The sequence below is a fragment of the Falco cherrug genome, chromosome 1 (genome assembly GCF_023634085.1).
Source record: "Falco cherrug isolate bFalChe1 chromosome 1, bFalChe1.pri, whole genome shotgun sequence".
Classification (NCBI taxonomy): domain Eukaryota; kingdom Metazoa; phylum Chordata; class Aves; order Falconiformes; family Falconidae; genus Falco; species Falco cherrug.
The window spans coordinates 44,384,235-44,410,590 of record NC_073697.1 but is presented as its reverse complement, the minus strand read 5'-3'; the positions used below and the strand labels follow the sequence as shown (position 1 = coordinate 44,410,590).

Sequence of the window (26,356 nt, the reverse complement as noted above, 5' to 3'; positions counted from 1 at the left end):
GATTTGCAAAATGGATCGAGCCAACAGTCAAGCTCAGACTTCATATCTCCTGCTAGCTGGCACCACGCTGGAACCAGCCCCGCTTCTTTTACTTTTGGAAGCTTTTTTTCCCCTCCTCCCACCAAAGCAGGCTGAAAAAGGAAAGCTGTAATTCAGGCCATTGACAAAAACAAACAAAAAAGCCCAGAGTGCCCACTCCGCACAGTGAGACAATGAGAGGCTGCAAATCAGCTCAGATGTGTCTCCTTTGGGCCCAGAGCAGGTTTTTTTCTGTCCTACTGCGCAGATGAAATTGTTCATAAATCTTTACACCTTTTATCCCAAACCATGTGAAAGCAAAACCTGTCTCCCACAGAGTTTTAAACTACCTCAAACATACTGAGGAACAACCAAGCAAAAATCTAACAATTGTTAACATTTTATTCCCAACAGCTGTTCAGCCTGAAAAGTTTCACTAATACACTAACAAAACCAAAACCAACAAAAAAATAAAAACAAATAAAAAAAAACAAAAAAGAAGAGGAACAAAGTAAAATAAACTTTAACAAAGTTTAAAACACATTATAAATAAGTACAGCTCCAGAGCATAATTTACAAATATAAAACCACATAGAAACATATGTACAGGAGAGTTACATTACATACAAATATGTATAAAAATACCCCAGTGTTTATTCTCGTGCTAAAGCTGCATGGCTAGAGTTATCTTTGGTACTAAGCTCAGGGAAAAAGATCGTTTTACAAGACACGGCCCTGGCTGTACAATATGTCATACACAGGAAGACCAGAGCAAACTTCCGTGGGTTTCGAGGAGGTTTTGGGTGGGTGTTTACCCACAGCATCTCCCCCTGTGCATTACATATTGCAGGATCAGGGCAGAAAGCAAGGGCTTACAGAGGCAATTGCTGGCAGAACAGTTTTTTAATACATTGTACAAGGCACTTCATAAGAAATCTCTTCATTTTTTTTTCCTGTTCTTTTCTAAGACTCACTGGATGTCTACACTCGGCTCTTGCTGATACCGCTTTGTGGTTATAGTTCTAAAACTTCTTACTCTACATTCAGGATTAGAAACCTCTCGAAACATTGATTCAGTTTGCTTTCATCTGCAGAACCTAGATGGAAAGCCACCTAAACCACCTAACATTTTCCAGGACGGGGAAAAGACTTTGCATCTGCCTTCTGCTGGTGCTTAAGGGGTTGTTCTTATTTTGAAAGGTGAGAAGATCGGTCTTCCTGGAAAAACTCCTGGGAAGTGTCCACATTGAAATGCTGTTCGCAAAAGCATATGGTCCTCCATGCTGCCAGATACACCTGCAACTCCCATTCCCTTTGCAGTGGTCACCAGCCAACTGCCCCAGCATCCTACACCTCCGTTCCATCCCGGGTGTAGATGAGGCTATTAACCGTGAAGTTGTAGTAGTGATTGTACTGGGCTCCCTGGCTGCTGCTGTTGGGATGGAAGGAGCTGTAGTAGGCAGGGGAAGGTCCTGCAACCCGCTGCAGCTGGTCTGGTGAAGGCACCTCCTGAGAAGAGCTGCTGGAAGGGGTGAAAGTGCCACTGCTCAGCTGTCCAGCAGAGAAGTTCCTGTGATGCAGGTCACTGCCGAGACCCCCTGTCAGCCGGCTGCCTCCACCGCTTAGGGAGCTCATGCCACTGAAGAAGGTGCTGAGGCAGCTAGGGGTGGATGAAATGATACTGGAGGGAGAGGAGCTTTTGGGATGGTCCCTGGCAGAAGGCGAGGGGTCCAGCTCTGGGGGTGGGCTGTTTCCACAGGGTTTGCCTGCAGCTGGGATGGGTCGCTCTTCCTCAGCCTTCAGGCCCCCCAGAGAGGAGGCTGCAGACGCAGTCGCGGGGGTGTTGGGCTCAGAGCGCCGTTTGCGTTTGCGACGGAAGTTCCCATTGTCAAACATCTTCTCACAGTTGGGATCTAAGGTCCAGTAGTTTCCCTTCCCTGGTGGAAAACGGGAGAAACAAGAAAGTAAGTCAACTTTGGTGACAGACAGCCCCACCGCACACAGATGAGCAATATCTACATCTTCTCTGATCGGCACAGAAGGCACATCTCCCCTACACTTGTTCCTCCTCTATCTGTTGTTCAGTACAAAGACACAAAACCTGGCTCCGGGACATCATCACCTCCACCCCTTCAATGCTCAAGTGAAGGCCACCCAGAGAAGAACCTCCCCATCACAGAGTGTGAACCTCCCTGGAGGATCTGCACTTCTGCCTCAGACCTGGCCGAAGGAAATGTGAAGCAGGGCAGCAGTCTCAGCAGTAGGTGACACGACAGTGCCTCTGCCATGGCTTTTCTTAGAGGGGCTGAGGGAAAGGCGGGCTGGTGCACCCAGGTAGGCTGAGGGGCCAGCAGCGCTGAGTGCTGGGGGCTGCAGACAGGCTGCCCCACACCCAAGGATTAGCATGAGGGGGGCTGCGGTGGCACTAGCTGTCCCCTGCCCATGCCCGGGCCTGACAGAGGCAGTGGCCCCACCATGTCCGCTCCCCGCCGGGCCGGGCCGGCACTGTCCGGGCGCGCCTCCGCCCACTCCCGGGCACCGGCTGTGCCCCGCGGCCAGGCCGGCAAGCGCCGGGCAGGGAGGGGCGCCGTGAATCACGGGCGAAGGAGCCGGGTCTTGCACAACCGGCACTCCCGGCCTGCTCGGGGGAGGGGGGTAAGGGCTGGGGCCGGCCGCCCCTCGCCTACACCTCCCGCGGGGGCCAGAGCCGGGCCAGGCTGGGGCGAAGGGGGACGGTCGCCTGACAGCGGCCGGCCTGAGGGGACGAGGCAGCCCGGTCCGTCTCCTCACGGCGCCGGGCCCGAGGGTGGCGAAGGGGGACGGTCTCCTCACAGCGGCGGCCCCGAGGGGACAATGCAGCCCGGTCTCCTCACAGCGGCGGGCCTGGCTGGGGCGAAGGGGGGCCGCTCTCCTCACAGCGCCCGGCCTGAGGGGCCAAGGCAGCCCGGTCCCGCACAGCACCCGGCCTGAGAGGACCAGGGACCCACCGGACGAGGGCACCGCTGCCGCCCGCTCTCCTCACGGTGGTGCCGGCGGCCCCGCGGGCCCCGCGTCCGCCGCCCCCCCGGCCCAGCCCACCCTCCCGCTCGGCGCGGGCGGCCTCACCGGGGTCGTCCTCGTCGCGGGGCACCTTGCGGAAGCAGTCGTTGAGGCTGAGGTTGTGGCGGATGCTGTTCTGCCATCCCGCCTTGCTGCGCTTGTAGAAGGGGAAGTTCTCGGCCACGTACTGGTAGATGTGGCTGAGGGTGAGCTTCCTCTCGGGGGCGCTCTGGATGGCCATGGCGATCAGCGCCGAGTAGGAGTAGGGCGGCCGCACCAGCTTCAGCAGCTCCTCCTGGCTGGCCAGGCTCAGCCAGCTCAGCTCCGCGCCGCCCGCCGACGGCGAGCCGGGCGCCGAGGGCGAGCCCACCAGCTGCCCGCCCCGCGAGCAGCCGTACGAGGCCGGCGGCAAGAAGGGCGCGGCGGCGGCGGCGGCGGCGGAGCCGGGCGGGCCCTGCAGGTAGGGCGCCGGGCTGTTCATGCCCCACAGGTAGCCGGCGTTGGCGGGCGCCCCGTAGTCCCCCAGCGCGTACCCGCCCGCCCGCTGCCCCGAGGAAGCGGCGGCGGCGGCGGCGGCGGCGGCGGCAGCGGCGGCGGCGGCCGCGGCGCCGGGCGGGTGGAGGCTGGGCTGGGGGTAGACGCTGAAGTTCTCGCTGCAGTACACCGCCATGTCGGGGGCTTCCTGGGCGCTGCGGGGCTGCGGGGGCGCAGGGGCGGCTGCCGGCGCCGAGGCTCTGGGCTGCGCCTGCTGCAACTCACCGGCGCTCATAATCCCTGGCCATGCAGGGCGGCCGGCGCTCCCCCCCCCCGCTCCCGTCCTCTCCCGCGGACAGGATCCCCCCCCCCCCGCGGCCCCAGTGGCCCCAGACCAAAAAATCCCGGGGGATGCGGCGCGGTGCCCTTATAGGCGCTGCTGTGCGCCCGGCCTCCCCGCCCGCGGCCGGGGCTGGGCGGGCGGCGGCGGCGCGCAGGGAGCAGCCAGTAGCGCGGCTCCGCGCCGGGGCGGGAGGCGGAGGGGGGCAAGGCCGGGCCCCAAAAGCGGCCATGGGGGAGGGACCGGCGGGGGGAGCTGCGGGCGGCGCCAGAGATTTGGCTGCCGGCACGGCGGGGATAGCATCCCCGAGCCTGCCGGCCCCCCCTAGCCCTGGCTGCGCCCCCGTCCCGGGGGGGGGGGGGGGGGGGGGGGGGGAGCTCTCCGCGCTGCCCCGGCGCCCTCCGCCCCGGGCGCCCCCTCACCGGGGCTCCCCGCGCTGACCCAGCTCTCAGGGATCCGATCCCCCTTTCCCACGATCGTCGCTGATCCCTTAAACCGGCCCCGAAATTGAGGGCTGGAGGAGATTAGCATCGCTGCGGTTGCCCCGACGGGAACGCGAAGGCTGAAATTCGCTTGAACGTATTTATGTGTAATTTTGCCGCCCGTCTCACACGGCCGGGGCTGAGATCGCAGTTAATTAGCTTCGGATAAGGGAATTGTCCGAAATTAAACAACCAACCAACATCGGCATGTTCGCTCCTAACTGCGGGAGGGAAGGGCTGACAGTCGCGGGGCGCGATTTAATGAATAAAAGTTGATTTTCGCCTTGGTGCTTCGGGGGAGCTTGAGGGCAGGCGCATCCTTGTGCCGAGCAAAAGCTCTCGGTGTTTGTCACGATCGCGACACCCCGGGGCTTCTAGGGCGACCCGCTCCGGCAATTCCTTTTCCTCCGGGGCAGAGCACTCGGTCGGACCCACACGTGTAACAAGAAAAATACGGTTAAAGGTGCGGGACAATTTGGAGAGTCTTTGTCAGTCGCTCAGGAGACGTAAATCCCCGGGTCTTAAAGGGAATTGTTGCTCAGTTTTTTCCTGGTAAAAATGCCTAAAAATTCCCTTTCCAGGTACAGACGCGAAGTGCTCTCCCCGGGGTTGCAAGCGCCGGGCGTCTTTGTTTGACATGGGGATTCGGGGGAGAGAGGAGCCTTTGGGAACAGTCTTGGTGTTTTATGTCTTCGATAAAATAATGCACATATAAATTAGTGAAGCTGAATCGGGGCAGCTTTCCCAGACTACCTCCAATCCCAGGTTTTCATCCCACTTGTGATCTAAGCAGGGATGTAATGACTGGAAGATTGTCACCATTATATTTCGTTTTAAAACAAGTGTCAGATAATTTGGAGTCAGAACACTTAGAAGTGAGTGTGATAAAGAATTAATATTTTGGGTTTCCTCCTTTCATCATAAGGGGAGGTTTTGGGGTTTTTCTTTTTTGGGGTTTTGGGGGGTTTGGTGGTGGGTTTTTTTCCTGTTGTTATTTTGTTTCTGTCACTATTGCTGCTGATTATTTTATTTTGTGTCTTTTGGGGCAAGAGCTTACTGTGTGTATTTGGATAGCCAGAACAACAGGACAAAAAATATATATTATGTTTTGCAAGGTGACTTTTCCCTTCTCATCTTCCTTGCCTCTATAACAGCTGTGCATCTCTTTCGAGGAGGGTGGCACTGGAAGATGCTGATTTGAAGTCTGACTGGACAACAGGCATCTAAAACAAGCAGTCTGAGGGGAAATCACAGCTGGAAAGGACATTTAAAGGACAAGAAGCAGGTAGATTTTTAAAAAGCAGGTTCCCTCTCTGTTTGAAGAGCTAAGCCGAAAATGTTATTCTCTAAAATTACAACAAATCTGTGTTTATCCGTTTGCTCAAAAAACCCACATTCGTTGCAGGAGGGAGAGGAGCAGTCAGTGGTATTGCCTTATCGCTCGAAATTGCTATTTTTGCTGGCGTGATTTGCTGTATTTGGGCAAAGGCAGAGCCATCTAGAGGAACAGTCCAGCTACGGCGAGGCGGGGAAGGCAGTTTCCCTCAGAGGCATGGTATGCTGCCTTCGAGTTTTCTTTAGTTGATTTCTCCTCTTCCAACAAAGGAAAAGGGTGAGAAAATAATGCTGAATTAGCTCTAATAAAAATGCGTGTCCTCAGAAAACTCGTTTGCTTTACCAAATAGTAAGGAACGTGAAACAAAAATAGCTTTTACAGAGGTTATTGCATAGCTGGGACGGCACGAATATGCAAACCAACACCTAATTCAAAGAGCAGAGAGAATAAAGCTTTGATGGTGTGACAGCTGTAAAAATGTTTAATTTTCTTAATGCATTTATCCTGCAAGTAGCATGCAGTGTTGCCTCAAAACATCATCAGCTCTCACTACAAACCTGTTGCTGCTCCCTTCTGCCGAGGCATGAGGAGAGCAGTGTGAACAGATCCAGCACTCTGCCTGTCCGCTTTCTAAATGCTGCTTTTTTCCAGAGAGCTCCGGGAAACATCTGCCTTTCAGAAACGCACCAAGAAGCTGGCAAGTGAGGTGCCAAAACGCAAAACTGAAATCAGTTTCAAGGTAAGAGTCTGAGGCTCCTGTCCATCACTGCAAGCAGATTTGGGGTTGGGCTTGGGCTTGGGCAAAGCTGTGAAATTACTCTGTTATTACTGAGTTGCTGGGACATTCCTTAGCATTGGCATTGCGAGTGTGGTAGCGATGTCTGCTGGTAGAGGAGCCCATGGCACCCGGGAGTTGGGGTTGAACCATATCCCCAGCCAGCTGCGATTATGTGCAAACCTCTCCAGCCAGCTGCCCTGGAAAGTGTTTCAAGGCTTCCTGAGGAAAAGTGCTGCAGTTAAGCAAGGTCCTCCTCATCCTTGCCTTGTGCTAACCACATCATTCACATTGGTGTTGTGCTTGTCCTTGTCGTGCATGTGGCAGGCACTTTTCTGCCTCCTAGGAAGACACTGTCTTTGCCTCTAAGGCCCTGCTCCTCTGAACATGTAGGTACAGGCTTAACTTTCCTGTTGCGAATCTCAGGTGTGTACGGCTGAACACGGAAACCTGAAAATGCTTCAGACCTGAGTTCCCAGACTCGCAGTGGGAACCAATACCTGCAGCCACCTGGGTCTCTCTCCGTTTCCTGAGGATGCTGAGTTCTAGGCACAGGGAATGTGCTGGAGAATTGGATGTAATAGCCCATATTGGCTTGTACTTACTTTGCCAGTAGTAGAGACTAGGATCCCTTCAATGGGCTCCAAACTGCTGCAGTGAAGCAGGTTTGGTTTGTTTTGACTGCATTTGCAATGTAAGCCTCCCTTTTTCCCCAGGGGTGGCAAGAGGCAAGACAGTAACTCTGTGGCCCCCATACAATCTGCACGTGAATTCTTTTATGTCTTTCTCCAGAGTAATCAATGAAATGGAGAATGAGTTCTTCATCCCCAGGGACAAGATGGGAGAATTATCTTTTCGCTTGCAGTGGTCCAGTACTGTGGCTCCACTCTTGAGAATATCAAGGAATTGACTAAGAACAGCTCAAATTAAGTTTAAACTCTAGTACCACTCCCTTATTTACAGCTAAACCTATTCCTTCTTAGACTGGGCACTTTCCATCTATTAATATGCTCTAAGAAAGGCTTTCTTTTTGCTCAACCTCTGATTTGTCCTGCAAATGGGTAACAGAGAATTCCTGATGCTGTGCAACAGATACTTCAGTGCCATGAATTTGGGAAGGGTGTTCTGTGTACGTATATACAGGTTGAAGTAATTTTTATCCCTTAGCTAAGAAGAATAATGTATATTCCTCCCTACCTGTATCTAGTTATCTATTGGACTGAAGTTCTGGCAATCAAATTTTGCCAACTTACCTTAAGATAAGATCAGAGGTTTTCAAACCTTTCTTGAATTTTCAGACCCTACGACATTTCCTGGGGAGGTGTCCTCATTCCACGTTTTTCAGGCTTCCGACAACAGTCTTTGTTTGGTTTTGTTTCTAGTTCGTGGTCTCTGGAAAAACACTGCAAGGCTGCAAACTTAAGGTTAGCATTTTGGAATAGCAAATATTTCCCCAGTGTGTTTATATGGTGCTGAGCGTGGTGGAGCCCCTGGACTCTGCCACAAAACAAGGAATAAATCATAGTTTATCACAAGCTGTAGTTACTCCAGCACTTTAGGCTGTCATGAGTGAACACCATCGCTGAAAGAAGCAGTTCTGTTCTGTGTCCACTCCTGGCTGCTTTTTCTGGCTGCTATGCTTGCACAAGTGTTTCTGTGGCTGTGGACTGGGGCACTGATCCAAGTTGAGAGGAACACCTCTTCTCAGTCCTGTTTTTTTTCCTTTTTTCCTTCTTTTTACCCCCTCAGGTTAGTTTTAGCCTGGACCTGCCTAGCCCCTTCCTGAATGAGAGCTTGTTAGCAACTGATTAGCTGAGGTTTTCATAAAAGCTTCATTGTCTGTAACCTCTGTAAACTACCCGGAGCTGTGCTCCTAATAGAAGTGGGATTAAATAGACACCTTGGGAGTAAGGCCGTTGCAAGTGGGAATTTTAGAGTTTTAGGGGGACAACGGGATGTGGCCAGGCTTCAGTAACTGCATATCAGAAGTGATTTTACCAAAACTGGGAAAGAAGTCTGACTTTTGGATTTTGGAGGAATGAGGAGCCTGGTGGGAGACAGAAGGAAGTCAACTGTTTGCAGGTGGATTAAGCACACACTCCGGGTGTTTGGAAACACATTTTCAGAAGCTCTCAGTGCCCTGCATTCCTCCTGCCTCTCCTTGGGCTTAAGATTCATAAGAAGTGTTTAAATATCCCCACTCTGATCCCACAGATTTAATCCTTCCTCATTTTATTTTTGCAGCGATAAAAAAGTCCACCTGACAATGAGGTGTGACTAACTTGGTGCTATCGGATAGTGTCTTTGGGAAAAGGGTTAAGCAGGGGGCTTCATCCCGCCCGCTTAAAGCCACAAGCTGATCTGGGCTGAAATAAAACAACATCTTTCTGGTTTTTACGTGTTTTTGATGTGTAATGGAGTATTTGAAATGGAGCTTGTTGCTCTGGGCTGGTTGCCCTGTAGTGATTGCTCCTATAGAATAAGGTAAAGGCCAATGTCTTTTGGTCTTAATTAATCTGAATAGGCCACCTCTGCCCCAGAATGAGTAATGGAAGTAGAAAAAGCATAAAGATAAGTTTATGGTCAACGAAGGTGAAAATAATCTATACTAGGAGTAGATAAAGTCAGTAGCTGCCATCACCACCACCACAAGGAAACAGAGGAGTATTAAATTAATATTTCTTTCCTATGTTTGTCTGGGGGACAAAATCAGATAGTGTATTAGTATCAGGTTCTGGTGAAAGAGCATTTTTGGCTCCATTAATAACTATGAATTATGTTAAATAACAACCACATGAATTAAATACTATCAGCCAGTCCTGGTAATTCACAGCCAAGAGTTTCAGAACTCTCGAAACCAGGAACATATCTTGTGGGCCATTAATGCTGACTTTTCGTTTTGGGACACTAGAAAGATTTTAGAAGACTAAGAAAGCTGATATTGGCTGATTATTTAAAAAGATTGGGCAAATGATTTGGGTAATATTAAGACTGGCAGACTGTCACTGTTAAAGACAAGAAATAGTGGGCACATCACTTAGTTAATGAATTCTTAAAGGAAGGCAATGAAATTAATGCAAATGAGTGTGCTTGTATAGAAAATAGGCCTTGTCAAATCAATTTGCTGTTGTTCTTCAGTAAGAATTAGCAACTCTTGATATAACTGATTTCTGAAGGTATTCGGTTAATACTGTCTTGGAGATGAAATTTTTAAAAATTCTGTAAAATCAACATGGTGCAAATTAAATGGATCTAACTGGTTAAACAGAGATCCCAGGATGTCACTGTGAAAAATAAATCCTTGAGTCTCTTTGCAGAGAAATCCTGTAGAAAATAGTTCATTATTCTGTTTCTGTCATTGATTTGGGGGTAAAGAATCATTCTCTACCAAATGTATAAGAGTGTAAAAGTGGGGCTATGGAGTGTTAAATAATGAAGAGAACGGTTCACTGTCACAGAGCTACCTCAATCGCTGCATGGGAACTGGGAGCAAATGGGCAGGGTGTATTTTGATATGGAGAAGCAAAAGGATACATTCAGGACAAAAATCTGAGATTATTGAGTTGATGGAGTCCTTCTCAGAAATTTAGTTTTTAAAAAAATTGTTTGGGTTCTTGTGAATATTCAGCTGTTCCTTGTTGTGATCTTGGGGTGAAAGAGTTATAAGAATAAGGAATTATGATAATGTCATATTAGTACTGTATCAAATTACGATAGCACCTATAAAACTGTGAGTAGTAGGGTAGAGTAACAGGGATGAAGTTTGCTATCCAGTCAAATACAAGAGCTACAGGACACCAAATAAAACTGGTAGAAACCACGTTCCTGAGAAGATGCCACTGAACACAACTTGCAGCTATGCCTTGAAGCTTCTCAAGGAACTCTCTTTGATTACTTATGAGAAGGAAATATTGTTTGCAGTCTGTAAATATCTATGCAAGAGCAGAAGCATGAGGATAAAGAACGAAGTCAGAACAGGAATCAGTGGCCAAAATTGGAGCAGGTCAGGTAGAAGAGGCTCAATTCATCTGCTCACACAGGGATAGCTAGGGCTAGTTGAGGTGCTTTGCAGTCTCCAGTGGTCTCCCGCTGGTAATGTTTCAAATATGTCACCTCAGATATCCTAGGGAACATCAGAGAGCTTTAAACACCCTGGTGTACAACTGAATTAAGTACAAAGTATTGATTTTTACTGTCCTGCGTAATTACCGGAACAACTTACCAGGACTTACCGGGGATTCTCCACCAGCTTTAAAATCAAGATGAGACTTTTTTTTCTAATACATACTTGAAAAAAGACAGCTACTAAGAGAAACCTTCACCTGGATCCTTCTGCATGCATGTGGGCTGTCCACAGTGGTCTCCCATGTTCCCGTTTTCCCACCAGCAGTCCTACCTTGAACACTGCACACTCCATACTCAAAGTTTTCCTCAGTTGGTTTGCTGTGTTTGCACTGTGCTTAATTTTACCCAGTACAGACAAGTTCAGTGATATTTCTGCTCAGGTTTTATTGCCCACCCAGGCAGCTGATTTTGGTAGTCCAGATACTGCTATGATGCCTCAGTAAGAATTGCTCTCTGTTGGAAGTATGACTCTTATGAGAAGGTCTGAGGACCTTGTTATCACCTAAGCCAAAAACCCACTCACAAGAAGTGCTCAAAAGATGCAGAGCAATATGTGCTGAGCCCCACAGGGCCATGTCTGCCATGAAGGCTACTGGCAAGAAACATTTTGAGGTCTGTTCAGTCTTCTCGGACATGTAGATGCTATGTGATATCTGTAACTTGGCCAGCATATGAGGGGAAGTGGTCCAACAAAAGGAAGGATTGGTGCTAATGGAAGCTTGGCCAGGAGAAACAGGAATCTGATATCACTTTGGGTAAAATCTCACTGCTAATGAGCAAGTTAGAGATCTACCAGCATGATACTGTATGCGTTTTGAAAATCAGGTGGACAGACAAGGTAGTGATGCCATATGGGGAAACCTTGTTTTCAGGCAGTGATGCAAAACACAGGAGAGGCATCAGCAGGATTCACAGTAGTAAGAAGAAAAACGTGGTCATCTTGAGATTTGTCACTTTTCAGAAATCGGCCCTTCCATTTAGGGCTGTGGAATGGGTTCTGTAGCACTTCTAGATGTATGGGCTCCTATGACAGATACCAAGGAAGAATTTCCTTGATTTCTTTGAAGAATTTGAAGTGATTTTGCTACCAGTCAAGACATGCCTAAGCTCTACCTCAGGAGTGAACCATTCATGTACCCAGTGGCTGATGTTCGTGACTGACACACTCTAAAGATTGGCAAAGACAATAGTAATCAGGAGCAAATATGGCAAGTGCCTTCAAGCTTTCATAGGGCTCTACAAACTCTACTTATGCAGAAAGAGGTGCAAGTGCAAACTAAACAGGCAACAGAGCTGAAAAGCTCTGACTGGCATTTAGGAAGACCAAAATTAGCAAGTAGGGGAAGAGCAAGCACTGGGTATCCCCTGGAGCAGTGGTCTTGTGCTGTTATAACCTCATCATTTGTCTCAGCTATTTATTTTACATAGCTTGGTGACAAAGAAAGCAGGCAACCACTGAGCCTGGGTGTTGGAAGACATTCTCTACCTGGCCAGCGCTAAGCAGAATGCAAAGGTGAAAAGACATACCCTGAGCAGGCGTATCCAGAGCTGGGAAAAAGTCAGATAGCAAAGGCACTCAAGGAAAATCGGTTTAAAAAGCAAGGCAGCATTAAAACATTCTTGTGAAAGTCCAGAAAGAACTAGTGTATCCTCCACAACATTAACGTTGAAGAGAGCTCCCTGCTTTCAGAGAAAGACAAGCTGAAGAGATGGGTGAAATATTGCCAGAGTTTTTACAGACCACCAATCAAGAGATGAAGAGATTCTCAGGGTTTGGGAGATTATAATGCTTCAGGAGCAGTATGACGAGAGGAATCTTGCATGCAGAGGCTGCAGAGAAGATTCAGTGGTCTGAAAAAATCTGAGGGGCTGAGAATGGATCGATGGGGCTGTAGGAAGGGTTATTGACCCTGAACAGGCAGTTGCATGTTATCAGGAAAGAAAAGATCCCCTAAACAAAGACAAGTGGATCCTAGTAAGTGAATTTCCCCAATGGTGACCTTCCAAATTCTGTGTTTCCTGATACCTAAGCAAATTCCGCAGTGTGTTCCTTGCTGGAGGATTCAGAAGGTAGATTCAGTTTCCACAAAGCAAGAGGGACAGTATAGCAAAAGCAGTGCAAGAGACTGGTCACTGACAAGTTCAGATATATCAAGAAGAACTTCAGTTGCACAATTTCAAAAAGTCATTTGACCCGGTGTGTTGCAATAGGTGTGTGGAGTGTCCTAGGGCTATATGATATGTGTAAGAAGCTGCTGAAAAACATCATGAAGAGGTGAGGTCAGCAGTCCTGGTCAAGAGCAAGCTGAACAACTGGTTCAACACAATGACTGGTAGCAGATGGGGTGACTGGATAATTTGCAGCAGCTTCTGGAGCTACCTGTAGAAAGTGAATGATGGAGTTACAGTCACCAAAGACTTTGGGCAAAGTCAGACAGGGAGATCAAAAGCCTGAGGATGATCACATCTTCAGTGGTGGTGCCAGTTCATCAGATGTGCCAAGTCAGGTTGCTGTGTCCGATGGAGAATGATGCAGATCAAACATTGACATGAGCCAGAAAAAGACCAGGAGGAAAGGGAGGAAAGATGAGAACTGTCCAGGCAGGTAGCAGCCGGGTGGACAAGATGGACACCCCCATTTATCTGAGAAGTTTCACCACACAGAACAGCAACAGATCCCTCTACAGAGATCTGAAGGAGGATGTAGCTGGCACATGTGGGCATAGGTCATGTGAGAGTCATGAAAAGACGCGGACAAATAATGGAAGCAAAAACCAGGCTACTCAGTAGGTCCCTGTCCTTGCTCTATGTGCAAATAAATGGATTGTCAGGAAGGCAGAAGAGAAGAAGACAGCTGGTCTTTTCAATGAAAAGTTACAGATTGTGAGGCCATGCTAGAAATGGGACAGTCAGCAGTAGGATGTACAAAAGGGACAGTCATCTGTGAGAGGAAACTGACTGCTGGCTAGCTGGATAATCACTTTCAAGGTACCATGTTCTTTGTTCTGGTAAAGGGGAAAGGATTAAGATCCTGATGGTAGGAGAAATGAGATTACTGGGTTTCATCTTGATTTTTTTTGTTTGTTTTACAATTTTCTCAACAGAAGTGTAGACCCCTAAGTACTGAATTTACACCTGCCTCTCCAAGCTGCTACTTCTTAACCTTCCTTCATAGACCCTTTGGGTCTGCAGTCCATGGATTGAAGGGGTGGATGTCATAAGACAATGAGTCTGCATTTGCTGAACACAATGGAGCACTTGAGAATGACTTCTAACTGTCCTTTACGGTCATTGGTCCACAGGACAAAAAAATAAAGGGCAAACCTCTCTGAAAATGGAGATGGTAAAGGCAAGAGAACTGAGAGGGAAAAGGGGCAAAAAGAAGATTGTTGCATGCAGCAGTTTCAAGTTCATCCTCGAGGAATGAAGCCACTTTGAGTTTCCAAACACTGGACCTATGACACCAGATCACTGTAATGGGCCAGGCAGACAGCCCTGCCAAACAGCAACCAGCACCAAGAGTGCAGAAGAAGAGGCAAAATCCAACTCAAGTTTCTACACTCTCCTCTTGAAGGATAATGTGGCACTTTACAAGTCAGGAGGTTTCTAGCAGAGTGGTGAATTCACATTGCATAGTCCCAAAGTTTTGGATAGGATCCCTAAAACATGAAATAAAATAAAATGTGCAGGATAGAGAGAACCAGATGATTTAGTCTGGGTTGTAGGAAGGGTGAGTGAGATGGAGGTGATTGAGCAGCATCAAAGGGTGACAATCAATTTGAATTTTCCCAGAAGTGATGTTGATGCCTGTGTTGCTTCTCTCTGTGCTTTTTCTTTAATTAAATACCAAATGTTCCATTAGTAGTTGGAATAACACACTGTTCTTGGGGAAAAGAAAACCCAAGTAATCCCTTTATCTGCTAAAATAGATGATTTCTAGTAGATTAAACAATGGCCTTTCAGCTAGCAGAGCATAGTTCAGGCCATAATTGAAGTCATCTCCTTGGCCTCTCCCCCGGTTCCTCGCAGCCAGTAGTCCGTAGAGCCCCATCATCAGAGATAACCTCGGTGACTCTTGTCTGCAGTGAGTGTTTCTTAGATGAGGAGATTAGTCAGAGATAAAGCATATTACCTGAAAATAATAAGTGATTATGGTCCCGGACTGTCTCTCCACATTCATTTCACGCTGGTTAACCCTTGCAAAACTGGCTGCTGGTAGGGTTTAGGTCTTTAAAGAGGAGGGAGGGTGAAGGAAGGTTTCCCATGTCTGAGCGGAAAAGGAGAAATTTTGCCTTCCCTTTTCTGTTTCTTGCCGTGGGTGGGTATTTCTGGGCTTGGCAGGAGGCATCTGGCTCCTGGCATTGCTGCAGCTGGTGGTCCATGGAGGAGCCAGAACTGTGCCTTGCAGTGTTCTTGCGGGATGCTATCAGCCTCTGCCTCCCCATGCTAGTCAGCATGAAGCTGTGAGGTCTTAAAACTCCCTTAAAAGTCATCTGACATTTACTTGATAGCAACATAGAAAAATACTGGATGTGCCGTAGGTACATGCTGGCTGTATTTCCATTTCTGTATTAAACAGGACCAGGTTGTGGGCCCAGCCACTGACCGGCAGTAATCCATGCTGTTAAATTATTAGCGTGGACCAGGCATGTTTTGGGGTTAACAGTACTCTCCCATGCCCAGGCATGGCTCAGAGGCTATAAACGTCTCAGCTGGGAGTTTCCATGGGACCAGTCTGCTAAGGGGAGTGCTGGCTGGGCTGTGTGATGTGAGCTCAAGGCTAAGAACAGTCCCTGGTATTTTTTTCCAGCATGGATGTAGCTACTTTGACTTGACAACACAAAACCATTTGTGGCTTTCATTTTCATCATCAACAGGAGATCCAGAGAAATACGAGAATCTAGCAAGGTTTTTATAGCAAATTACCGACATGTCTAGGAGAAAAAAGTTAACATATCGTGTGGTCTTCTAGAAATTCAGGTTGGCCACCTAGGTAGGATGGAGAGAAGAAATGTAAAAGAAAATTCAGGTTGAAGAAATGCCTTGAAATCTGGTTATGGGGCATTGCTGTTGTTATCACTGCTGGGAATGAGCTCCTGTGCTGCAGAAAGCAAGTGTCCTGATGGGAAGATCTTTCCCTTGGTCTCCCTGCAAATACAGGTTAAATCCTGGCCCTTTTCAAGTCACCGGGAGTTTTGTTAATGACTTCATTAGGACCACTGCTGCTTCATTCATAAAAGGCGTCTTCCCAGCTCTCTGTGCCATTACTACATCTTCTGTCTGTTGTCAGACTGGTCTCCACGAGTGAGGGACGAGCGGGTTCATCCTTCTTCCTCTAAATGCCTCATCAGCCCTCCCTTGAAAACTGTAAATAAAGGCCGCTGGGGATAGCTTTTCTGCTTGACCCCTCACCTGAAATGAAAATAAAGGTGCCTGAATTTCATCCTGATGCGGAGCTCCTTCCTGGGATGGCTCTTTCCCGTAGCTGTTGACAGTTACCTGCCAAGCCCCATGGTTACCTTTGATTTTGCCGTAATGACATCTCAGTACTTAGGATGGCTCTGGGACTGTAATCCTCTCTGCAGCCTTAACCAATTTATGGGGTAACCTGAGACCAGGCTCTCACTTCCCTGTGATTTGGCCTCTTGTTAGCACTCACTGAAGGCATCAACAAGCTAAATGCAGAGCATTTATTTTATTGTATGCCCAGGGCTGGCAAATATCTCCATGCATGCATGCTGTAAACCTCTGCTTTTAGAAGGTAGCTGCATGTGCTTGCCACATTACAACTGCACAGTTTTTCATTTCCCCAAAGTGTGCTGCTAAAACAAATGCTTTGTTAGTGAAAACCAGGCAGGGCTCCAAGGGACTGTTAAGAGCAGAAGCAAGGATTCAGTGAAGTGGGATTTGTGCACAGTTTTGCCACAGATTTTCAGTATGATTTGTAGCTTGCTTTGTCCAGGGTGCTTCGTCTTTAAAATCCTTCAATTCGTAGTCCTTTGTCTGTCTCCTGTGTTTAGACTGTAAGCTCTTCAGGGCCAGGGCTTTTTTGTTTGCATAACAGCTTTTATAATAACTCTCCCCTGATCTTTAGAGGACCTACCTGTGCGTGTATAATACACTTATAAAAGAGCAGTTGCAGTTTCATAGTGGTGAACAACGCTGGCGTAAGAAGAGGACATGAGTCCTGATCCCTGCTCCCTAACCTGTATTAATTTGCTTTTCTAAAGGAAATTTCAGGGCAGATGATTTACGTGGCAGCGGAAGCAGGAGGGGGATCCCCGGGGAAAGCAAACACTTGAGTCTTCAAGGTGGGATGACTTTGGTGGCACACTTCTCTAATGACCATCTGATCCAGGAGGTGCCCGCTTCCTAAGCACAGATCAAAGACAAAAGGTGACTTTTGAAATGACATGCAACCACCTTTCACATTGTTTAAATTCTCTCCTCCTGCTAGCGTTTGATCTCACTTTACTTTTCCTGTCACTAGAAGCAGGTGGTTGCTTTATTCTCCCCCACAAGTTTGTGTCAGCTGAACAGCTAATGGCTGCAATGGGAAAATTTTCCAGTTGCATACCCAGTCCAAACCTCGGTGCGGTCAATGGGAAGACTCCTCTTCACTGTAGTCAGTTGTGGATGAGGTCTAGATGAGCTGATTTGGAGTGGTTTTTATCCTGCCAAAGTTGGCTTTAAGAAGTAGATGTGATTGTATTGTGAGGTGAGACTCAAGGAAATTCCAGCTGGCTGAAACCCATGAGCTCCTCCAGACGTGGGCATATGGCTTGAGGATTTTCCATGATGTGCTATAGATGCACGTTTCTCCTATATTTATTGCTAGCAAAGGCTTGTGCTTGTTATTCTGGGCTCTCAGCTCTATTTGGTGGCTCTACTGGCTGCTGGTGAAAATGGCAGGCTCTTGGCTACCATGAGGTCTGTGATGAATGTGGTTGCAAGTGACAGGCTTAAGTCAAACCAATGCCATATTATAACCAGAGTTAATGTTAGTTCAAGAGCCTCCCTGAGACCTGGGTTACTTGCATGGGCTGCAAGAATTTCATCTGTTATTCCTATTTGTCCATAATGCAAGGTGCTATTCTGCTGTACTCATGTAAGCCTATCGCTAATTTTAACGAACTCCTTCCAAGGAGAAAGAGAAGTACAATTTACCTAGCAGGCAAGCTCTTAACAAAGCCTTGGATATCTGATACACATAATGGTCCCAGAGGCATGTTTACTTTGGACTGAATGAGTGAGTGAAAACCATTTTGGAAGGACTTTTTCACCTCTAGCGACTTAACCTAACGAGGAAAAAAGTGATGTGGTTAAAGGGCTATTTAAACAACTGCATTAATGAGCAGATTTAAGTTCTCCAAGAATACCTGTATGTATTTGCCTTACACAGGTGCATAAATATGCATTGATTTGTATCACAGGACACATTGTATAGACAGTGATGAGATTTCAGCTGTCCTCTGCTGATGGATGCTTTTTTGGCGTGAACTATGAGCAAAAGGCTGATTGATTTAGCAAGCTACAGCAGAACTGCCCCAAGATTTGGAACACCATTGAGTTCACCAGCTGCCCTTGTCTTCTGTGGGGAGGAGTGGCTATGCAACAAAGAGTTTGACTTTGAGGACTCAGTCCTGTAAGTGATTTAGGTGCCTGGAAGAGAGCTACAGATGCCTCAGATTTAGGCTGAAGGATGGTACTTATTTCTGACCACAAGATGCCATAAATGCCCCCACCAATTTACCAAGAAAACTGGAGAGAAGCATGAAAGAAATAACTCCATGGTAAACCTTCCCATGCTGGACTGCTGCAGTGACAAAAGTTCATGTTTTTAGCCCCAAATGGATGACTGACCTCATGCTGACAGAATGGGCTGTCAACACTTGTCCCTTGAAGAAGAGTCTCCTCTTTGCGCTTTGTCTCCTCGTGTTGATAACCTAAATGGAGATTCACAGATTACGCCCTGCCTTTTTCACGCGATGGGGGTCCTGCTTACTGATCACTTCCCTCTTTCAACATTCTCACAGGGGCAATGAATCTTATTTCTGGCCCAAAGAGCACCTGTCAAGAGCTGGGTTGACAGGGAGGTGTGTCCTCCTTGATCACGTTTTCTTGCATAGCATTAATTAATAGCTGAGATGGTTCACCTGAGCCCTGCTGGTACCCAGTGCAGTGCTTTGCACAAGACCAATACAGGCTTAGATAGCACCGTTGCCATTTCATGAGTGGAAAAAGACAGCAAATATAGGAAGTTAGGGCCAAATTGAGGTGAAATTCATATCTGTGTCACGTCCTATATACCACCGCAGTCTTACTGAGGCTATGAGATCGACTTTCCAGAGGTACATAAGTACCTCTAAGCACAGGGAAATGTCCAGCAGGGTGTCAGGAAGGAGCTGCACAGATCAGGTACACAAATGTCACTGTTTTACATTATAATTGAGGGCCTTGGCTTTAATTTAAACCCTTCCCATCTGATTTTAAATGATGTGAACTCAGCTATCACACATTTGGGCCCATTGGAAATTCTCCCAAGTTGCTACTAAAACACAGAATTTTCTGCTACTCTCCCAAGTTGCTACTAAAACACAGACTTCTGCCAAGTCTGGTCCTGGCTGGTTTGTTGTAATTTCCTTGTATTCATGCACATAGCATGATGTGGAGAGGTCAAAAGCACCACTGCCCTCTGAAAACCTCCCTGGATGTTTGGGGTGATCATTGTCTTGAGAAACAGGGGCGCTTCCATTCAGGTACATGATTTAGGCTCCTGGCCTTGGGAATCTCAGCAGTCACCTCCCTGGAGGATTGTGAAAATAAACCAATTATTTAAGAGCAATTTTCTCCTGCAGGTGTTTACAGCACAGTGTTTGTCTTCATTAACTTATGTCTTAGAGATGTGCAGACAGCTGCACAGATGGCATCTGTGCCGAGTACAGCGAGAGTACAGAGTACGCTCTTCAGTGAACTGCTCCTAGGGCAGGAAGCTTTAGAAAAAACATATAGGCAGTATTTAGGTGGCGGAAGGTGAGGAGGAAAAGGCATAGGGAAAGTGGCCTGGTCAAAAAAAATGCTGACAAAGTACCCCCATAGCTGAGATTCACAAGTAACACTGAAGTGTCCAGCGCTGCTTTGTGTAGCCCAGCAGAGTTTGGATGATCATGCAGTGATTAGTGGTGTAGGGAAGGGACAATGCCTGCTTATGTGAAGCCAACGTGCTATTTCCATTTACTCCAGTTGGATGTCTCCCTACTGGTGCTTCTCGTGTGCAGCCCGTGCTGAGTGCTGTGGCGGGGGGTGCCAGGATCTGACACACAGGAACATCCTTCTGCTGAGTTTCTGCATATCGAGGGGTTCAAGGGAAGTCTGAGCCCATTGCAGCGAACTGGTATCGCAGGAGAGATAATGGCCCTGCAGCTGAGCAGTGTCTGAGAAGGAAGTTTAAAAAAAGTCTGATTGTATAAAAACACTTAAAAAAAACCAAAGGCATTTGGCTGGTTTACTTTTTCTTCATATCTGAATTAGCAACGAGGAGGCAGATAAGCTGTCCCAGAGGTAGAGGAAGATGAGACCTGGGAGTTTGGTTCCTACCCACTTCTAATTGGGATGATGTTGGCAATTATCAGCCCCATCATTTGGTATTTGGGAAGGAGAAATGGGAAGCTGAACAGCAATAGTGGGCTGCTTCTGCATGAATTATCCTGGCAAAGTGCCTTTTAATTTCATGTGAGCTGTGCCTGCAAGAAGATGGAAGGATCAGCCATCATCAAGGAAGGTTAGGATTTGGAGCCAGGTTTTGGAAATTGTCTCCTATCTCAGTAATGAATCATACACCTTAGGTGAAATTTGGATCCTACTGAATAAGCATTTTGGGTTTTGAGTTTAGCAAGGCCAGAATTTCACCCCTAACTTCAAATGTATCCAGACACTTCTGTGCCTGCAGCTTGAAACTGGCTACCAATGTTACACCCTAAAATCGTATCTCTTTTATATTAGTCTTAGGTCCTGATTCTGCTCCCCCTATAACTGATGGGGGTTCCAATGCTGAGTTCAAGATAACAGGACTGTCCCTCCTTTACCATGCTGCTTTATAGAATTATGATATTTTAAAAGTCAGTCTTCTTAATTTGTATTATTCCTGATAATTCTAGAATGCAGACTTGGTTTCATTTGCATCAGAAATAGGATCCATTTTCCCTGCCCTGGAAGGAAGACACTCTCAAGAGCTTACTGATATTTGTGTGTTTGACTTTAAGGCAGAAGTTTGTTTCTAATTAATTGAATAAGTGCTTTAATCCCTGGCCTGAGGGCTTCCCATAGAGCATTAGCTGTATTAAGAAGGAAATGGAGTGTAATCCCTTTAATATAAGCACAGAAGAACATGAGAGTTTCATATTTCTGGAAATAATTTCTTTCCTTGTTGCATCATTTACTCTAATATTGATTTGCATAAAATACTGTGGGGACAAAGAGTTTCTCTTTTTGCCTGACTCCAGCGCTGAGCTATTAGCAGCACATGACCTTTGCCCAGAGTGTTAGCATCCCTGGCCTCCAGTTATACACTGGTGCCTAACAATGTGCAAAGAGAAATAACTCTGGAATTCCAATGGTGCCTGTGAACACAGGTCCGTGACCGGCTGTGTTCTGTGAAGGATCCTGGAGCTGAGATGTCATCTTTCTGACTCATGCATTGTCACCAGCATTTACTACTATTTGCATTACTGTAGTGCCAGAGAATCTCGTTCCTGAACCGATAGCCAGGCTCATGTGTAGCTACAGAAATTGGACTCTTGGGTGAGATTCAGCTTGCCAAACCCAGGCTTTCTGAGAAAGCAGTTGATTTCATCCCTGAGTGTGTATCTATCTACATTGGTCACATGAATTGGGCTAAATGAGCCAGGAAGCCGCTAAAGATCAGCTCAGAGGGAGACGTCCTCTTTGTGGACATATAAATTAGGTGAGATTAGTCTTGGATGAGGTGCCTGCAAACCTGGTTAATGCTTGACATTTTTTAAAGAGTAAATACTGCTTTGTGGGTCTGGTCTGGTGTTCCTGCCCATTTGTGGGACAGGAGACTAAATCTGAGCATCCCCTGCTGTGTTACATTTCACATCATCAGAGGAAGAGAACTGCAGCATCTGGATGGGACAGTTCAGCTGTACTCAGCCGACCTCCAAGACCAAGTGGAGATCCCTGCCTGCCTTACTTCTGCAGTGTCTCCCACCCTTCCATGCAATGAGGTAAGGATGCTGTTTTCTTCTGCTCAATGCACCCACAAAATAAGTCCTTTCCTCCCCAGTTTCCCCATCTTTTGCTCCCATCTTTATCTTTAGCAGGAGCTGGGGATGCTTCAAAAGCTCATGAAGGGCAGGCTTTGTCCCTCTCCTGGCTATGTGTCCCCAGCATCACTGGCTGCAGCTGAAGGGGTGGGTAGCATCTCCCCAGCTATGACTGTAGGATGGATTCTCCTCCAAGAAGCACTCACCCCACACCTTCAGGGGCCACCCTCCTCCCCAAGGCCTCCAAATTTCTGGAGTACAGGTGTCTCACAAAGGGATAGATTTTTCCATTGTCTCTGGAAACACTGTGGCCACAGAGGTGCTAGTCGGTCCCATCGCACACGTACCCTCTCCCAGGAGGGGACACCCGTTTTTAACCCCTGGATGGCTCTGGGGCTGCTGGTAGTGGAGTGCCACCATTTCTTCCCTGCTGGGTCCCACCAGACTGTATCTCCTGAGGTGTCTGGCTCCATATGTGCTGGTTGCTGGGCTGGATGGGTATATTTTGCATTGCTGAAGCTGGATGAAGTCAATCGTGCTCTAACTGCCAATCTGGGGGGCACAGGAGTCTGACAGCACCAGCAAATCCTCTTCCTCCTGACAAGTACCCATCTCCAGGTCTCCAGATCCCTTTATCCCTTAGGGCACTGTGGAGGAGAGGATCTGGTTTGCTGTTTGTTAACTGACCGACTTTTCTGGTCCAGGTTCCTGGTTCACTATGGTGGATACAATGAGGAAAACAGTGCACTTGAAGGTGAAGTACGCACCGGATTCTCATCCTCACCGGTGTTTGAGTAATGGTTTTGCAGGGTCCACCAGACTGGGAAGATAATAGGAGCTGGTGACAATGAGGTTCTGGGTCCTGGCCAAAGGCAGGCACTAGTCTGGAAAGCCCAGAGGGGAAAAAAGGGTGAAATGTTAGAAAAAAAGGGTGAGAATGTAAAATGTATTCTTGCCCATAATGGGTGATGTTGTTGGCAAGTCACGAGGAGCCCTCCCTAAGGTGCTGTGTGCTGGTGCAGTTAGTGGTTCCCTTTTATTACACGGATGTGGGAGCGCAGACCTGTTGTGCCTTGGCCAGCCCAGCCACCCCTGTGTGGTGGATGTGTTTGTGCAGCCATGGAGATCCAAGTAACACCTTCAATTACGGCACAAGAGCTCATCTCCCCCAGCCCTCTGCCCTGCATTGACGAGTTAGCATATTTAATGCTTTAGCACAAAAGCAGCTCTCAGGCCAGTCTGAAGGCTCATCTCACCTGATTTTCCTGGCTCCAGCAGTGCCTGTGGTGGATGCTAAGGGAGAAGACACATACAGCGCTTTCTCCCTAAAATCCTCTTCTCATCTCCAGAAGTTTGCACTGTGGTGATTTGCAGCATTAGGGCAGGTGTCACTGGCTTAATATCCTTTGGCAGAGTTTTCCTTCATAATTTCTCCAGTTGCTTTGCAGAATGAGTATTGACATTAGCTGGCACTTAACTTTAAATGAGTGATAAGCACATGGGAAATAGAAGACCAAAGCACATGCTTATTTAACCTGGGTGACACAGGACCTCAGAAGCTGATCAAAGTATTTTGGCAGCTTTATGTCAGTGCTCTGCTGAGAGGTGTCTGAGCAGTCAGAGGAGGCTTGAGAAAGGCAGGAGGAGGGTGTTGCAAGGGACAGCCTGGGACAAAAAGAGCCCCAGAGCCAAAAGAGCATAGGGCTTTCCTGGCCACCCTGCTCAGAGCTCAACTGAGCAAGGGGTTGTCCCTGTTGGACTGGCCCCAGGTGGCCCAGGGGACAGAGGCTGTGCCCAGAAGAGCAGCTTATCCTCTCCTGAACTACAAGGGAGTATTTTGGGCTTGTATTACCACTTCTGAAAGCTCCCATCAAGTCTTAGCAGCTCCTTATGTTTGCCTTCTCTCATTTCAGCCACCTGTGTCACTGGGCACATACGGGAGTTTGTAGAAGAGAGAATACCAGTGGTGCAAGGAGTACAAGCCATTCAATGAGGAGAATGTGCAGGTACCATGGGCTTTTCCTTGCTTGGCTCTTTAGCCCATGGTGCCAGCCTCCCTCTCGGGGCTACAGGACAGCCAGGGACCAGGTCGGTGCCAGGGGGGCAGCCGGCACGGGTGCTGTTTCCACCGACAGGGTCTGCTCTGGTCCCCACCGCCATGACCCACCAGCAGGTCACATCATGCCAAAATGCCCTTGGCTTGTGTCCCCATCCCTTCTGTGGGAAATCCCCTTTGTGCCCTCTGGTAAAGCTGTTTGGGGCGGGCGATGCTAATTACATTCATTAAGTCAGGGCACTAATGACTGCTTGCTGAACCGGTGCCTAAGCCTTGGACTCCTGTTGCTTCCCGTGGGGCTGATGGAGTGCATCAGGATTAGACCCATCCCAGTACTGCCTTGAGGAGGGGGATTGCATTTGGGATGGAGATGGCACCTTGCCCTGACACGGGCCTGAGAAGATTTCTGCCGAGAAGCTGAGGTTGGTTTTTTTCTAATCTCCTTGCAGTGTGAGTGACCCCCTGAGCTATTTAATCTGATTTGCCTCGCTCCGCCTCCCCTGGCTTAATTGCTTGTGGCAGCCCAGTGGGGACAGCTGCAGTTTGCACTGGGCCACTGCAGAGAAGTGGCGGGGGGCATGTTCAGTTGCTAAAGTGCTTTGGGCTCATACATTCACGAGAGCGGGGGAAAAAAATGTTCAGGCTGGGGAGGAAAACAGGGGGGACAACAACAGAGAAATCATTGTGTGAAGGTGCCCACTGGGGCAGAGGGGCTGTCTGTGGCCACCGTTGCCATGCTTGCCTGGGCAGCAGCTTGAGGAGCCCTCTCCTCTCCCCTCCTCCTGCCCCAGGGAGCGCCCCTGCTGCCAGGAGCCTTCATTAACAGTCCTGCTTGGGGCTCCCACTGTTCTCCAGGGCTGGCAAGTGCTTTCTGGGCAGCCCCAGCCTCAGGTAGCTGCTCCACTTCCAGGAGCTGAGATCCTAACTGGGAGGGCAGGGTTTAATCCCTGTGCATCTCAGTTTCTTTTTCTTTTCTGTGTTTCCATTTCTGTATTTATTTATTTGTAATTTTATTTTCTTTTATTTTTGGAAGTCTGCACACTTCCTGTGGAGGTCCTGATGTAATTTGGGAGATAAGAAGGGAGGGAGCACCTAAGGTATGGCTGCTTTCCTTGAGTTGCTGTCCCACTGGGTAGCATGATGATGAGGTACCCAGGAGGCACAGGTTTCCCTCTTAGCCCTGCTAGGATATGGGATTTTTTAAGAGGATAAAACTGCTGTAATGTTCTTATCTGTGGAGTTTTGGATGGTAGGCTACTTCCAAGGGGAAGGTGGGGAGCTCCTTGGGTTAAGGCAGAAAGCACTGGCTGGTGAGCCATCCCCACCATGGGCTCCTGGAGGCTCCTGTCCCTCTGGAGATGCCTCATGAGGAGCTCTGGCCATCCTTGGTGGGGAAAGTCCCCAGATACAGGTAGTTCCTGTAGCTCTGCAACCTCCACCTGCCTTCCTGTCAGCATGGTGAAGGAGAAGCCACCCTGGGGAAAGCCCTGAGGACCTTGGAGGTTGAGGGACAAACAGAAACCCGTGTTGATTCAAAACAACAATGAAAAAACTCTGTGAGGATGGTTCTTGCTGGCCCCAGCAGCCTGGCAGTGCTCACAACAGGAGAGTCTCTTTCAGAGTCCCTAGAAAGGAGCAACTGGCTTGTGACAAGAGCTGTAGTGTGCATCTGAAGGGGCTGGAGCCAGCAGACACCCCCCAGACCAGCCATGCCAACAGCCCCATTAGCCTTTCCCCAACATGAACCCTGGATCCATTCTCTCTTCCACCGTCAAACTGCTGCTTGTGCCGGGGCTCCCTCCCTCCCTCCTACTGTCCACGTGGGGCACAGCAGAGTCCCAAGCCAGAAGATGGGCAGAAAGAGGAAGCCCTGATGGTCTCTGTGTCTTTAATGACAGGTATGGAGCTGCTTTGTGGCCGTTGTACCCCCAGGGGTGCTGACCCCACCAACACCCAGGCTTTGCCGTGGGCAGGTAGCTTGATGATGCTTTGGCAACTGTCCTTCCCACTCCCAGCCCCTCCATTCGATGAGACTTCTTTCTGCAGAAGCTGCAGGTTGCAGACTCCCAGCTAAAAGCCGAGGAATTTGCTGTACCCCGGGAGGAGCAGGCGATGACCTACAGCGACAGCATTGTCAGGGAGAGGAGGGAAGTCATCCCAGCGTGGAGCATCAAAGCCAGCAGTTGTGCTGATGATGCAGAAGGGAGGAAGCCAGAAGGCAGCACCCCTCGCCCCAAAGCCTTGCAGCAGAGAACACACTTCGCTCCTTCCTCTTGCAGAAAGCTACCTACCAAACTACTACCCTGCCACCGAACTGGCAGCAACCCAGGCAGAGAAATCGGAGGGGCTGCAGGCTCTCGCTGAGCTGGAGAAGGGGCTGTCTTATCACCAGCGTCTTCCAGCTGCTGCTCAGACTGCTGCAACAG

General features: G+C 48.5%; 1 protein-coding gene and 1 long non-coding RNA gene across 3 annotated transcripts; one reads left to right on the top strand and one right to left on the bottom strand.

Moving 5' to 3' along the window:
- Nucleotides 1–400: 400 nt before the first annotated feature.
- Nucleotides 401–3,894, bottom strand: FOXI3 (forkhead box I3). The gene is made up of 2 exons (XM_055700842.1): nt 3,124–3,894; nt 401–1,955 (listed from the first exon to the last, which is right to left on the bottom strand). Exons 1-2 carry the CDS (start codon nt 3,824–3,826, stop codon nt 1,366–1,368), a joined length of 1,293 nt encoding a protein of 430 aa, XP_055556817.1. The 5' UTR covers nt 3,827–3,894; the 3' UTR covers nt 401–1,365.
- LOC129735252 (uncharacterized) lies at nt 3,375–26,356 on the top strand. Of its 2 annotated transcripts, XR_008730664.1 has the most exons (8): nt 3,375–3,517; nt 5,508–5,638; nt 5,759–5,965; nt 6,341–6,428; nt 21,715–21,835; nt 22,579–22,628; nt 23,788–24,047; nt 24,163–26,356. It is a non-coding gene; the product is annotated as an uncharacterized LOC129735252 (long non-coding RNA). The 2 variants fall into 2 exon arrangements; XR_008730663.1 differs by lacking the exon at nt 5,759–5,965 and having other exon boundaries at nt 23,788–26,356.

Coding starts and splice junctions, on each gene's coding strand:
- FOXI3 (XM_055700842.1), bottom strand. CDS start 3,826: ATGAGCGCCGGTGAGTTGCAGCAGGCGCAGCCCAGAGCCTCGGCGCCG. Junction 1,956..3,123: donor CCGCGACGAGGACGACCCCG/GTGAGGCCGCCC, acceptor GTTTTCCACCAG/GGAAGGGAAACTACTGGACC.